The 13,266-nt window shown below is 36.7% G+C and overlaps 1 protein-coding gene across 2 annotated transcripts in view; it reads left to right on the top strand.

Moving 5' to 3' along the window:
• Positions 1-13,266, top strand: part of CWF19L2 (CWF19 like cell cycle control factor 2) — a 99,591-nt gene that overhangs the window by 36,184 nt on the left and 50,141 nt on the right. For both annotated transcript variants that reach the window (XM_075082238.1, XM_075082248.1), the window contains 2 exons: positions 2,323-2,419; positions 5,328-5,417. In XM_075082238.1, coding sequence (XP_074938339.1) covers positions 2,323-2,419; positions 5,328-5,417 — 187 coding nt within the window. The remainder of the gene's footprint in view (positions 1-2,322; positions 2,420-5,327; positions 5,418-13,266) is intronic.

Genomic DNA, 13,266 nt, shown 5'->3' with positions numbered 1-13,266 from the left:
TATGGGCTGCTATGAAGAACATAAGCTCCATCCCAGCCAGATCTAATAGAGCATGTAATTATTGAGTAGGAGTTAGTGATACTATTGCCTCATTATTGTTATCTTAAAAGAAGCAACTACTCCTTTACAGTTTTTTTTTTACTTTTTTTTTTTTTTGTTAAATAATGGTGAATCACTTTTTTTTTAATTGCAAGTACAAAAACCGTACCTTTTAGCTTTTGGTTACCACATGTAGTAAGTGCCATGCTAATTGTGTCTGGACAGAGCTGCAAATTTTGGGAAACTAGATTGTGTATGGAAGTGATTTGCTTATTCAATTATTATGATAGAAAAGATAATTATTTTCTTTTCCTTACAGAAGAGAACTAAGCTTAGAAACTATTTAGCTGATATTTTCTTTTGCATGTGTTTTCTTTTTTGTACTGTTAAACCTAATTGTCCATCTTCTTTGATATTTTAATTCTGTTTCTTAGCCAATACAATTACTGAGCTGATTTATTAGCAAAGTGGAGATTACTTAGGCCTGGAAAACCATATAGTCTCTACTTATTGACTCATTTATTTCCAAGTTCTTTTAAGCTGACTCTTAACTCCTAAGCTTCTGTGTGATTGAGATACTGTATGACCTGTTTTACTGTTTCCTTCAGTGGGAATCATCTTTTTTTTGTAGAATTTTGTAGAAAATTCTGGCTCTTGGAACATTTCAGGCTTGGATATGTGGGGTCGTTATCTTTTGGGAATAATTTATATGCTGCTACTTCTTCCTGGAGTTTCAGGTTTTGTAATACATGTACTCTTTCAGTGATGTTTAGTCAGTCACAAAAAGTAAATCTTCATTGATGTGAAGGCTTGGATTAATAGGTGTTGCTGGTTCAGTTCCTCATCTCTCACACTGACAATGCACCTTTTAAGTTTTATCCCTTCTAAAACACAGGGAGAGTTTCTTCAGCCTATGAATCAAAGTGCTTTGGGCAGTTATGACACAGGTTAATTGGAAGTGCTGATTGGATGTCCAAGGGATCTCCCCAGAGGAAAAGTCCATCCAGCTAGTGTTTGCTGAAAATCACAGTTAATAATGTGACTGCTTTAGAGTTTAATATGAGACAAAAGAAAAAGCAAAAGACAACAATGTCTCTAGTCTCAAAAAGTTCAATGATTCAAGTGCTAATGCCACTTAGAAAAAGCATGTATGAAGTAATAAACATCTCTTGCTCCTTTTACTGAAATAGTCTGCCTTATTTTTAAAAATATAGGTTAAGAAGTGAGAACTTCATCTCTGAAGGTTCTGTTTCAGATGAAGTTAATGTAAAGGTTTCTGCTGAGTTTTTGCATTTTGGATTGGGCATCTTCAAACAGATAAAAATAACTTTGGTAATTGCCTCAGGTCTGGGGAGATCTGGCAGTTAAAGATGGCACCATCTTCAAAGTTCTCCCGTTCTTCAAATCCTACAGGGTTTAACCATATTGAGTGGTGAGTGAATTCTCTCTCTCTCTCTTTCTCCCTCCCTTTTAATAGCAGGGACCAATATCATAACTGTATTCTTATGTCTCTTTTGTGTTAGATATTTTACTTTCAGAGTTAGTTGGTTTTAGTCTTTCTTAGAGTTGGAGAAAAAGACCCAAGCTTGTTTGATGCCTCTTTGCAATAATTCTTAGAGACCTTATTTATTATCATAAGAACTCATACAGCAACCTTTTAATATTAAAATTAAGATACAATACTATTTAGCTGTGGCTTTTCTAGGGAGACTTTATATTTTAAAAACAGTACTAATTAGTTTTCCATGGAAGCTCTACCATATCAGCCATAACGTCTTTAGAAGCAAAGATTATACTGTGAGCAGGTAAGTGTGGGCATATAAGTAGATTTCAAGAAATGGAAGTCCCCTTGGCCTACAGGAGAGCAACTGGGAAATGGGTGATTTTGCTGGAGCTGAGAAGTAAAAGCATAACCAAAGCCAGAAAGGACAGTTACAGAGTGGGTTTAAATTACTCTTTCTGCTCCTCTTTTCCTTGCTTTTTGCTTATACCCGCCACTGGCTCTTGACTGTTTCTTCATGCTGAGAAAGTGTTTATAGATAGTGCTTTTCATTTTAATTGATCTCAAAAGTAAAAGAAAACATACTTCATAGAAGTTTTATTCAAGGTTTTTGGTTTCAAAGTCCTTGGCAACTTCTGACTGCAAATGTATTTGGATAATATGTTGTTATCAATTACTTTAACAGGAGCATATGTACCAGTACAGTAGGCATATAATACTTAATTGCACAGGTGAATACAATGTTATTTTTCTATGGATTTAGCGCTGCTGGTGTTTTACAGACATACGTCAAAAGGTGAGCCGCCTCGGGTCCTTAGTGAAGAGGAAATGAACAGACTGGGAGCGAGGATTGTGAAAGCAGAACTCATGGGAGACATGGTAATGTCTTTGAAAAATTGTCATGGTTTACTGCAATTTTTCTTTAAAGCTCACAGTTACTTAGTTCTTAAAAAAAATTATTTCAGCAATAAAATCCTGCAAAATTTGATCAGGTAGGATTTGTAATTTCTGCTTTAAATGCAGTGGTTCATACACTAGAATAGAGGATTCAGATCCCCAGGTTTTGTAGGCTAGGCAGCATATCCAACCCCACTTGTTCTCTGCCTTTTTTTATAGGATTTGATGTCTTTTTATTAAGCAGGGAGCAGGTGAAAACTACAGAGCTCCCAGTCTGTGTTCCAAGGTAGACAGTGTCTGGAGCTTTTGTTATTTCATCAACTTTGTCACAAGCATCTACTTGTGGTCCATAGCTCTGCTGTATAAACATACTTACTAATTATGATATGGAAGTAAAAAACTGAAAGTGACCGCATAGGCCACTGCATCCAGCTCTGCAATGAGAACAACTATGTAATGCTTTGTGGTCAAGTCTCATTCAGGGCGGGCGTTCTGTGGGACTGGGCCCATGGAGCTGAGAGAAACAGCTGCATAGTTAACATTGGTTTAGGAAGCTGGTTTCAGACAGCAACTTTGAAGGATCAAAAATTTCAGTCTTTTGGAACACTCTAAACTCCGGAAGTGTGTGTATATATATTTTTAAAATTATATTAAGTATGGCTATAATGAGTTAATTGCATTCAGTATTACTGCCTGGAAGTTTCAGTTATAACAAGGTCATAGTCTGTTAGTTTTTAAGCTGTGTTTTACAAGTGCTTGCTCTGAATAGCTGCTCTTGAGGAAGTAGTGCTAAAATTTTTTTTAAGGATATAATAAAAAACTTTTTTTTTAGAAGTGAGTCCTATCACTATGGGCCTTCATATTTTTTTTAAAGATTAATTTTTAGTGCACCAGTTTACCTTGCCTCGTGTGACAGAATATTTGCACCAAAATCTGCATCACTAAGAAGGAATTAATAAGACATGTTATGGCTTCAAGCACCAAATTAATATTTCCTGAGAAGCCATTGATTCTTTGATTTGTGGGAAGTTTTAGGATATTTGGCATACAAACTTATTTCTGGATTAGGACATGGTGTTTATCTGTGTCAAAGCCCCTATCACAAAATTTAAGTTAGGAGAAGGTGTCCATTTAATAAACATTTTCTTTCCAATTGATTTGATGTTATGGATTCTTTTTCCACAGATTTCAGACACAGATGTGTGTATGTAGCTTTACAAAAAATGAACGAATACACCTTTTCTAGAAATCCTGTCTATTTGAAATCTTAATCAACCTCAAAAGTGAATTAAAAGTAGCTTCAAGTAGTGTATTTTCTACTAAGATATAACGAGCTAATGATTTAAATAGATGCCTCCATATTTTAATCTGTAGATTTCCTAGTTAGTATACAAAAAATACACTAGTGAAGAAAAAATATGCTTATGAATGTAATTATATGATAGGTTTGAGAGGGACTGGTGTTAGTCACTTAAGATATTATTTTAAGACATTTCCCTACAGGGCAAAATGATTCAAGCTATCAGTACACTAGTTGCTGTAAAGTACTGGGGAGGGGAAAGTTTTCCAAAGACTTGCATGGAGAGCAGCAAAAATTTTAAAACTTTTTTTTTTTTTTCCTACTGCTCAGCTCCAGGAGCATTGTCCAAATGAAAGTTTGGGTGCAGGTGTGGTTTTTTTCTTTTTATCCTGACAGTAACCAAATAAGAGTAACTTGAATAAAAATATACAGGTGTTCTGTGGGGAGAGTGATTCTTTTATTATCCTACCATTTTGTTATGTTTTGACCAAAATCATGTAGCAGAAGTCAACATTACAATTTTACTCTTAACTCTATATATAATTTTTTCTACATATGCACTCTGAATTAGCCTAGTTTAAAAAAATCCCAACTACAATATAAATAATAAAGTAACTTATCTTTGCCTTGTTGCTCTTTAAATATTTTTTCTTGGAGTTTTTCTCTGATCAGATTGAAAATGCAGCTTGTGCAAACACACCAGAACAGATGGTTATCTAACAGCATGTCCTGGTGCCTGGAGCTCAAGGTTAGCCATGTGGAACAAATGAATTCTTGATCTATTTTTGTTACTGACTTGCTGCTTGGCATTGATCACGTGACTTAATTTTGGGGCAACAAGTATAGGCATGATTGTTGGAGTACAGTCAATTAAACTGGCAAAGTGGTCAGAGTATAAATGACTGCCTGTCTTATAGGTTGATAGGTAGTCACCTGGCAATTCTTTGTAAACCAAGATATTCTAAAATGCTTCTATTTATTTAATAAAGAGATGGATGAGAAAGCAGGAGCAACAAAACCAATTTACACAAGACTGTAAGGAGTCCTCATTTTCCACTTCTTGTCCATTTTAATACCAAAGTAAGGTCTTAAGTGTCAAAGTTGGACATGTGGTATAGAGAGATGTGAAACTGCATAGCAAAAATGTATGAGAGAGATTTGCTTAGACCCACTGTGCACATGTGTGTGCATATATAAAAATAAATAAAAGGATACCTACCATAACCTGGAAAGGTTATACACTTGATGTGTTCAGGCTTCCTTATTTAGCTGCCTATATATGAAATACATCTATGCTTAGCTACACAAATAATTTATTAGCATAATTGAATAATGTTAAAGCATATTTTTTCTGATGTTTGTATGACAATATATGTTTCTATACTTAAAATTTTTAAAAATTAAAAAATCTGATCTCCATTAAAGAATTGTGTGAACTATATTGACATGTTCTCTTTAGTCTTTGTGTCATTAGGGTTTTAAAAAGTATATAAAAACATGAAGAAATGAAATGAGTAGTTAATTCTGATACAAAGGTCTCTCAAAGTTTAAAATGGTTAAACTAATGGAGTACTACCACTTTCTTTGAAGGAGTTAGCTTCAAAACTTCAAGTAGAACTTGACAACGCGCGCAAATTGAGGGAGACTCAAGGGCAGATTCCTGCAAAGTCTGGGAGAGAGGTAACGGGAAAATAGTCTTCTTTTCTTTGTCCTAGCACAATGGTAGCATTCAGGTAGCAGCTGAATTGTAGAGGATGTGAAATGTACTTAGGAAAATTACAAAGTGTGACTTCAGATGAGTTACTGTTCAAATTAAATTGTACTTCCTGGTGGTAAACAAAACTCTCTCCATTGTACTTTAGCAACCTACACAGGATTTTTTTACTGGTAATATTTTCTTAGCAATGATACATATTTTCAATTACAAATAAAACTGGTGTGTGTCATGTTGTTGACTGTTTGCCAAGGAAGCCTAGACCTTGTGATCTGGAGCCTAGGCTGTCTTGCCTTTTAAGCAATTCAGTGACTAACATAGGCACCAAAGCAGGTGATCTGCATCTTGCTTAGCTTGCCAGGATTTGGTGCTGACTATTACATAACTCTGATGTCGCTGAAAAAGCTGACGCTTCAAATGTTGTTCTTTTTAAAAGGGTGGTATTCAAGAATTGTGTAGTAATCATTTTCCAAACCACTTTTGATATAGCTACAAGGAACCAGGGTCAATATCTTCATTTATGAGCTCTGTCCTGTGAAAGAGACGTGACTTTTAGGCAAAACCTAATGTTCTTTGTCCAGTTTGACCCCAATTCCATGGTGGAAATTCACCTGCAAGTCAGCTGAGTTTGAAAAGCCACTCATTTTTTTTTTGAAAGGGCTTCATCTCAGACCTCATACATTAACTAGTATTTCTCCAGTCTTTAGAAGACAGTTTGAACTAGTAGTTAATGTGTGGCCTCTTGCTGACTACATTGTGACAGTAGTTTTAAAGTATAAAGTCTCAGTCCTTGAATTCACAAGAATTTAAGATTACAACAGCTCGGTGTAGGTAGACTCTGCTTTGTTGCAGTGTAATTGTTAGGCAAGTTCTTCACTTATCTACAAAAAAATGAATAAAGCAGATTAGAGTTTTGTAATTAAACAGGAAAAAATCCATTCAGGTTTTAAAATTGGAAAGCAGAGGGCATGTTTTGGGTGGTCCTCATGAATAACAATTTTGGTCTTAACCATAGTCTGATTTTTTTAATCTTAATTTTTAATGAAAGGATTTTTAAAACTAACAGCATGTAGTAACAGATTCCGATAGGACACCAGAGGGAAATTTTTCACAGTGAGGACAGTCAACCACTGGAATGATCTCCCCAGAGAAGTGGTTGACTTGACCATGTTGGACACCTTCAAGAGTCGTCTGGACAGGGTGCTGGGCCGTCTTGTCTAGACTGTGCTCTTCCCAGAAAGGTTGGACTAGATGATCCCTGAGGTCCCTTCCAACCTGGGATTCTGTGAGTTGTTGCAAAAATACCAAATATAAATACTATTTGAATTTTCAGAAAGGAAAAAATAATTAAAAAAACCCAAACAAAACAACAAACCCAAGTGAAGATATATTTAGCATGAGGCCTCTCTTCTATCATCCTGAGGGCAAATGGTCTCACAGCTTGTGCTTTTACCAAGCAATAAGCTGCTTTGCAACAGGGAGATTCCTCCCTGCATGTAGAATCACCAAGCTGAGCTGTGCAACAGTTTAGCAATTCAGAAAGATGAACTGACAAAGAATAGTCTGCATCCTTCTTGCCTGACATGGATTCTGATTGGTCTCTGGACTGGCACCTGAAAAATGCATGAGTAGTCCAGGAGGAGCATTACCAAAAAAGAAAGGTATATTATAGACATGGCTAGATTGGAAATACCATTTTGTTGTCCTAAGCCTCAAAGGGATTTCTGGTCACTTCTATTCATGAACATGCTATAAGATAGTTGTGATTTTTCTTTTATCTTTTGTGTGCCTTTCCATATTCAGTTTTGCACTCGTGTACATATTAACTCAAGCTGGGTCTGGTGACTTATAGGGCATGTCTGCTCCTTGTCCTGCATTCCCTTTAAAAATGGTGGAAGAAGTTGTGAATACATTTAGTCTGCCCCCTCCTTTTCTTCTTCTCATGTGGGAGCTTGACTAAGCCCCCATTGACCATTGTGATTGATATAAGCTTATTTGGAAGATTGAAGGGATTTAAAACCACAGCTCTTTCCTCTCTGAAGTATCCTGGCAGCAAAATGTCTACCCTTGAGAGTTCCATGTTGGCTTTCTCTGAAGTTCAGTATCAGCTTCTTACATAATTCCAGATGTAGGAGCTTGGGTTTTAGGTCTGTTCATCTCAGAATGTTTATTTTAATGTTGGAGTCCATCTGTTTTACAGAAACAATCTTTAGTTTGTGGGAACCAGGACTGTTGGCAGTCCTGCTGTTTTGGACTTTACATGGTTTGCCAGTGCAAATAGTACCTTACAGATACAGCACAGCTGATGTCTGTAATTCTGAAAAGGGTTAGTTCTTAAACTGCATCATGCCAGAACAGTATTGACCTCTTAACAACTTGCTGTAAAGTTGCTCAACTTCTTAGGCTTGCAGTAAATTGGCAGAATCCCCAAACCACAATGAAAACTTTGAAGTTTACTTGAAGTCACTCGGGTTTTAATTACTGCCACAGCTTGCTTTCCAGAGGGTGAAGGTCTTTCTGTACATTTTAAAGGCTTGCTGTCTTGTCTTTATGAATATGCCTTGCCTGTGCCTCTTTCATGGCTACTTGCTAGCCTGTATTACGTGGTTTTTGCGTGTGAGCAGTCTAGCAAAGCTGACAGTTGCTCTGTCCTAAGTCCTGTCCATATGATAGTTGCCAGGGTAGTCTTACAGGTTTTAAAGCTTCAGACTGATTTTGGACTACTGGGACACAGGCAGAATGTGTTGGGTACTCCTGTGTATCAAGGGCCAATTGTATGGCATTGTGTGTCTAAACAATTCAGATGTTCAGAAACCACCTCTGATTTGTGAAGGTGTATTTGATACTGTATGAATCAGTCTTCCTGTAACATTGACCACCAAAGTGACAGCCTCAATCAGTTCAGCCAGCTGTATTCCAAGTAAGATACCTGAAACAGTTTCCACAGACATGGTTTTCCAAATGGATGTCCTGTTGATCCTAAAGTTTGATAGCTTTGCCTCTGCTACCAATAACAAACATGAAGCATTTTGTTTCAGGCAGGTCTGTCTCTGGTTCCTTGGAGCAGCATGGCCAGTACCATGCTGAAAGGTCCTGACATGTGGCTTTGCCTTATTTTCATTTCTGTTGGGAGAACTGGGGAGATAAATCAGGAAGCAGTGAAGGCAATTCTGAATGCATCTCACTAGGAAGGATTTTTTTTTTCTTCTGGATTAATTGAACATGGATCAATTTCCCAATTCAGTTCACTGTGTGACCGAATGAAAACTCGTGCTCGTATAAGGGGGTGTGCATGGGCGGCTGGGGTTTGTACAGAGGACAGGATCAATGCTTTTGTCAACAGTGCTGGTTTATTCTGCCTTAAAGTGATCAAGAAACTACAGACTGAAGGGACCGTGAAGTGGTACCTTAAATCCTGGTTTTATTTGTTTGTAAATGAGAATAGAGGAAACCTAGCTTTTAGAGTTCATTTGATTTGGATGAGAATTATACCCCAAGCAACCCCAGTATTGTGGTTTTGAAGTACAGTTTTCAAATACTGATGTTTGATATTTAAAAACCTTACATTTATCAGCTGATAAATTTCACCAAGCGTACAGATCCTTGTAAGACCCTTTTGTTACTAGTTTTCCTTTTGGCCAAAGTCACCTGTAATTTAAAGACCTGCTGTTTGTGATGCATTTAGATGTTGCAAGTAGAGTTTTCCAGCTGGAAGAAGCCAAAAAGCATGAATGTATACATCTTTCTGAACCTGGAATAGCAAGAAAATTGTAAAAGATATTGAAGCAGAAGAGAAGTCCATAGCTGCATCCTCAGTAAGCCCGCTTGGGTAATTCTACAGCAAAAATTTACCTTGAGGAGCAGGATTGTTGTTGTTTTCTTTTTCTTTTCTTTTTCCTTCTTTGTTCTTGGTAGTTAGTGTGATGTTTCTATTAAGTAAAGTAAACACCCACAAATAATAATGTTACAGGTTTTCTGTCTATGAAGGTATCCCAGATTGAAATTCAGTGCAGGCTAAAACATGTTTGGATTGTCTTGGTACTGAAAAAAGAAAACCCAGTAACTTTGTCTTAAACCTTTTTTCAATGGTAATGAAGCGTTTCTTTTATGCACTACGAGCCCTCATTTTTCCTGTCTGGACATTTGATTTGTTTTCAACTGCTAGCCTTCCATGTGTCCAAAGTGCAGAAAAGATGAAAATTTATTAGTTGAGTTGTTCCTAAATTGTTTGTGGCTTATGAGTAGCTTTATAAATGGAACTCTTTTGCCTGAATTGAGATATGAAATTTTCAGTAAAGTTTGTGTGGTTGGAGAAGTTAGTTTTTATGTATATTCCTCTTGAAGGCATATGAGTAGCTTTTACCTTGCTTTTTTGGTACTTCATGAAAAATACTAGGGAATGTTGTTTGGGGATACTGTTTCACTGAAGTTGTTTAATTATTTCCACGTTATTTTTTTCTCTCCTCATCATTTCCACTTTATCTTAAATATTTAATTTCTTAATTGCACTTTTTCCTATTTCTTTCCTATAAGTAATTTTTTAAAAATAAAATATCTATATAAATACAAATATATATATTCACATACATATGAAACCTAAATAAGATGATGTGTGTTTTAATAGCCTCCGAACTGGTGTGCTATCATAAATATTTTCCTAGTTAGTTGTCGGTGGGAGAGCTAAGAAGCATTGCTATTATCAGGCTTAATGCCTGAATATGCAGTTAAGAAGAAACAAGTTTTCTGCTCAACAGTAAGCAGCACTGTGAGAGGACACCATCGTGCATCGGGCTGCCATAAGTTGGGAAAGCTCCTCAGTAACAAGGCTTTGTGAAACAGGACAGGAAGATAATTGGAGATAAAAGGTAGATTTATTAATATTTCTTCTCTTTGCACTTCTAAATATGTCAATACTTGATATCTATAAGTGCATCACAGAATATTTTCTGTATTAGTTACATTAAGCATTCTGATCCTAATTTTTCTAGTCTGAAACATGAAATTAGATCAGAATAACAGTTTAAGCACCCTAGACACTGAACAAGCCTGAATTTTGCCACATGGGATTAGATAGCTCTCATGGGGTAGAGACAGTGTGTGTATTGTGAATGGAAAGTCTGTGCCTAAAAGTGCAAAATGTGTAGGTGTCTCAACTGGTTTTGTGTGCTAAGCTTCAGTGAGAGAGACGTTGACTTGTTCGAATGTAGCGTCCTTGGAATCACTATAAAGAATCTGCCTGTGCGGTGTGTCTGTTGCACACTGTGTGGATGTCTCAGCTTGGGTAGAACAATATCTGAAACATCAACGTTCCTTTGAGGCAGATCATTTGCAGTGGTACGAAAAATGGGAAGTAAAAGGTTAAACGAGCAAGAAGCAGATTGAAAACAAATGCAAAAAAGCCAGTTCTTCACAGAATGGTTGCTCCAGGATGTTGTGGATATTGGAAGCTTAAGCAGATTCAAGGAGAGACTGTACAAGTTCATGAAAAGTAAATCCCTTGAGGATTGTCAGAATGATGTTTGGCTCTGAATTGCTGAGTTGCAAATGCTTGGAGGCATCTTTTCTTTTTGTACCCTTCATTAGGCATTCACTTTTGGCTACTGCTGGAGAAGGCAGTTGGGCTTTGGTTTGTTCCAGTATAGCTGCTTTTATGTTTTAATCCGCACGTAGAAAGTGTTCTTTATGGTGATTCTAAATAATTTATGGTGTGCATTATTTGTGTGCTTTGGCTTTTTGATTCTTTTTGATTTTTTTTCTCATCTTCTATCGTACTTCCATCAATATGGTCCCTGCATAAGAATTAGAGTCAAATCTGCTAAATGAAAACCAGTTTGCTTTTGTGTTGTTACAGACTGACTTAATTCTGCTTGTGTTTTTTAATCAGGAAACATATTGACATGATACAAAATTAGGTAAATCTAACTCATGTCGTGGTGGATGAAGTATAAGTGTATGCATCTTTTAAAACTGTTTTCAATTCCAAACGAAGTATAGCCTAAAAGAAAAAGCCTTCTCAACACTAAGCCTGTTCCTTAGGGCTTAATCAGTATGCAGGAGACAGGAGGTAGTCTCTGCTGAGCGATTGCTAGAGACAGTTCTTAATAATAATGAATTGTGTTTAAAATACAAAATCAATACAAAATTGAATGAAAAGTAGAATGTAGTGCTTTTAAGCAAAATAACATGGTAGAGGGTATACTATCAGAGTATTTAAAAGGATAGTGAAGTTTTGAAAAATACAGGCTTTTCTGTCATGCATTTGAGAAATTATGGAAAACACAAATCATGTCAGCATAGCAAATCTTCATTTGAGTAACTCAGTTTTCTATGAAAGTCCATCAGCCTTCAGTCTAGCATGATTCATTTAAGAAATATACTTAAAACATAAGGAATAAAACAGTTGTTGAAATACATATATATATATATTTATACACACATACACACACACGAAATTCCACGCACGTGTATTCCACAAGATATATATGTACATTCCTCAAGACAGAGCAAAAACTCAAGAAATCTACTCAAGTTTTTCTACTGAAGGCTTCACAGAAGCACTACATAACCTCTTGGGCATGAAAGATATCTGTTGACCCATAGTCTTCAGTTCTGGCAGGCACTGTATTTCACGTTACAATAGGCATCTAACTGACATGATGCTGCTTTAAAGGGGAAAAATTTTTAAAGGATACCTGTTGCCTCTGTAAGAGTTACACTCTTATGTCCATTGCTTGTGCATCTCACATGGAGAAGGTTTATAGTGCAAGTAAAAGTTAATTTAGCTAGTTTTATGGCGTAAGTAGGTCTCATCTTTTAGTGAAAACCTTCATAATATCAAGAGCTTCATGTACTTCAAATGCTTCTGCTTTTTAAAATTTAATTATTCTTCCGAAGTATAAATTGTAAGGATGACTAGGTTTCTAACACCTCCTCTTAGAAACCTCATCTGAACACAAGTTTTGATGTATTGAAGGTCTGATGTTTAGTCTGGATCCCCGAGATCCATTAGAGTCCAGACTGAGAGAGAATTCTGGGGAACCTAGCTCAGTATAAATGAAATTATTTTTTTCTTCTTTTGGAAGAATTAACACCATTTATCAGAAAGGAAACTGAATACAACAGCTTGGCTTGTACCTCAAAACCCATTTATGATAAAATACCAATCATTGCATACCATTACTTGTAGTTCTGCATTAAGAGAGATGGGATGGAACATGCTGGCTTTTTATTCAGAGAAATTACTTGCAGCACAGTTGTTATCCCAAGACAATTTAAACCATATGACATTAGGAGTAGCTGAGAGGAATCAGTTGTGGAACAAACCTGAAATAATACCGGTACCAAACTCAACTCAGTTGGTTCTGATAATGATAATAGGGAAACATGAGAATGTTTCTTTATTTTCATGTATTTTCAAGATTGGCCTTTTCAAAAATAGCTTAAAAATGACAGTGATTCCTTGGAAAAAGAGACAGTTATCTGGAAGTGGACAGCAGGTTGACCATGAGCCAGCAATGTGCCCAGGCGGCCAAGAAGGCCAACGGTATCCTGGGATGCATTAAAAGGAGTGTGGCCAGCAAATTGAGAGAGGTTCTCCTCCCCCTCTACTCTGCCCTAGTGAGACCACATCTGGAGTACTGTGTCCAGTTTTGGGCCACCCAGTTTAAGAAGGACAGGGACCTGCTTGAGCAAGTCCAGTGGAGAGCTACCAAGATGATCAGGGAACTGGAGCATCTCCCCTCTGAGGAAAGGCTGAAGAGACCTGGGTTTGTTCAGCCTGGAGAAGAGAAGACTGAGGGGAGATTTCATCAATAC

The sequence above is a fragment of the Phalacrocorax aristotelis genome, chromosome 1 (assembly GCF_949628215.1).
Source record: "Phalacrocorax aristotelis chromosome 1, bGulAri2.1, whole genome shotgun sequence".
In the NCBI taxonomy this organism is placed as follows: Eukaryota; Metazoa; Chordata; class Aves; order Suliformes; family Phalacrocoracidae; genus Phalacrocorax; species Phalacrocorax aristotelis.
This window is presented reverse-complemented; position numbering and strand designations above follow the sequence as displayed.